Source organism: Propithecus coquereli, unplaced genomic scaffold, assembly GCF_000956105.1.
Source record: "Propithecus coquereli isolate 6110/MARCELLA unplaced genomic scaffold, Pcoq_1.0 Scaffold246, whole genome shotgun sequence".
NCBI classification, from domain to species: Eukaryota; Metazoa; Chordata; class Mammalia; order Primates; family Indriidae; genus Propithecus; species Propithecus coquereli.
This window is the reverse complement of record NW_012148019.1, coordinates 2,086,532-2,087,562: the sequence shown is the minus strand read 5'-3', so window position 1 is coordinate 2,087,562 and position 1,031 is coordinate 2,086,532. Positions and strand designations below refer to the sequence as shown.

Below are 1,031 nucleotides of genomic sequence, written 5' to 3'. Positions count from 1 at the left end.
AATACTCTCACAATTAATACTTTTGCACACAGATCACTTATGACCATATGAAATACTTATGTAATTCTGTCAAGAAGTACTATAATCAAATTAGACTGCTATAATCACCATTTGAGGCACCCCATGCCAGACAGAAAATGAAAATTTCTATATTCTCGGTACCCCTGCAGGAACTGTGGTCCCTGCCTACTATCCCACCTCGCTCATGCCACACTTCATGTGTTCACACATTCCTATTTCATAGGCCGTTACCTGGGATAGCTGTCACGGTAGATGAGGGTAGGAGCAAACAAGAAGTACAAGTACTGGTTGACTGTAGGTACTGGAACAGTGCCTAGAAAAGGAGAACTATACTTAGATCAGAAGCTCTTTGATTTCTCTCAGTAAAACTAAAGGAGAAAAATAAGGAAGCACAGAACAGGGAAGAATAACATGACGTCTCTTAGCTCACGTTCTTTCTTCCTGATCTCCTAAAAGGACCTCCTATTCTTGCATTAATTGAATATTACCAATCTATCTAAACTAAGTTATTCTTGTGACTGAGATAACTTCTAGAGTGTGAAACAACAATTTGCAAAAATTAAGCAGGCATAGGTATAATGAGGCAAAGTTACAAAAGAGTCTACTGATCAATTTTTTAAAATTATAGGTTCAAAGGCAAAACAGGAATAGTGAGGAAACAGTGAGATAATCTTCCAAATCAATATAGATCCTATATATTTAAAAATCAAACATAACCTCTACATTATATAATGTGCCATCCTAGTAAACACCAAAGGTTGAAATATCCTGTCAATAATCCTTTAACTTAATTAAAGTACATACTTGATTTCTCCTTAGCAGAATTTAGAACCCGAGGCACATTCTCTCTGACAAATGAATGGGCCTTCATTATTAAACGAATCTACAAAAGGAAGAGAGGAAAAAAAGATGAATTTTCTATCATTGTCTCCTATAAGCAACTTCAGAACAGCATTAGATTTACACAAAAGAACTTAATTTTGCATATACCAAACCAAGTTCACTTTTAC

General features: G+C 35.4%; 1 protein-coding gene across 1 annotated transcript in view; it reads right to left on the bottom strand.

Moving 5' to 3' along the window:
* Positions 1-1,031, bottom strand: part of SOAT1 (sterol O-acyltransferase 1) — a 69,076-nt gene that overhangs the window by 9,455 nt on the left and 58,590 nt on the right. The window contains exons 7-8 of the mRNA XM_012646527.1: positions 826-904; positions 253-334 (exon numbers count right to left, since the gene is read on the bottom strand). Coding sequence (XP_012501981.1) covers positions 253-334; positions 826-904 — 161 coding nt within the window. The remainder of the gene's footprint in view (positions 1-252; positions 335-825; positions 905-1,031) is intronic.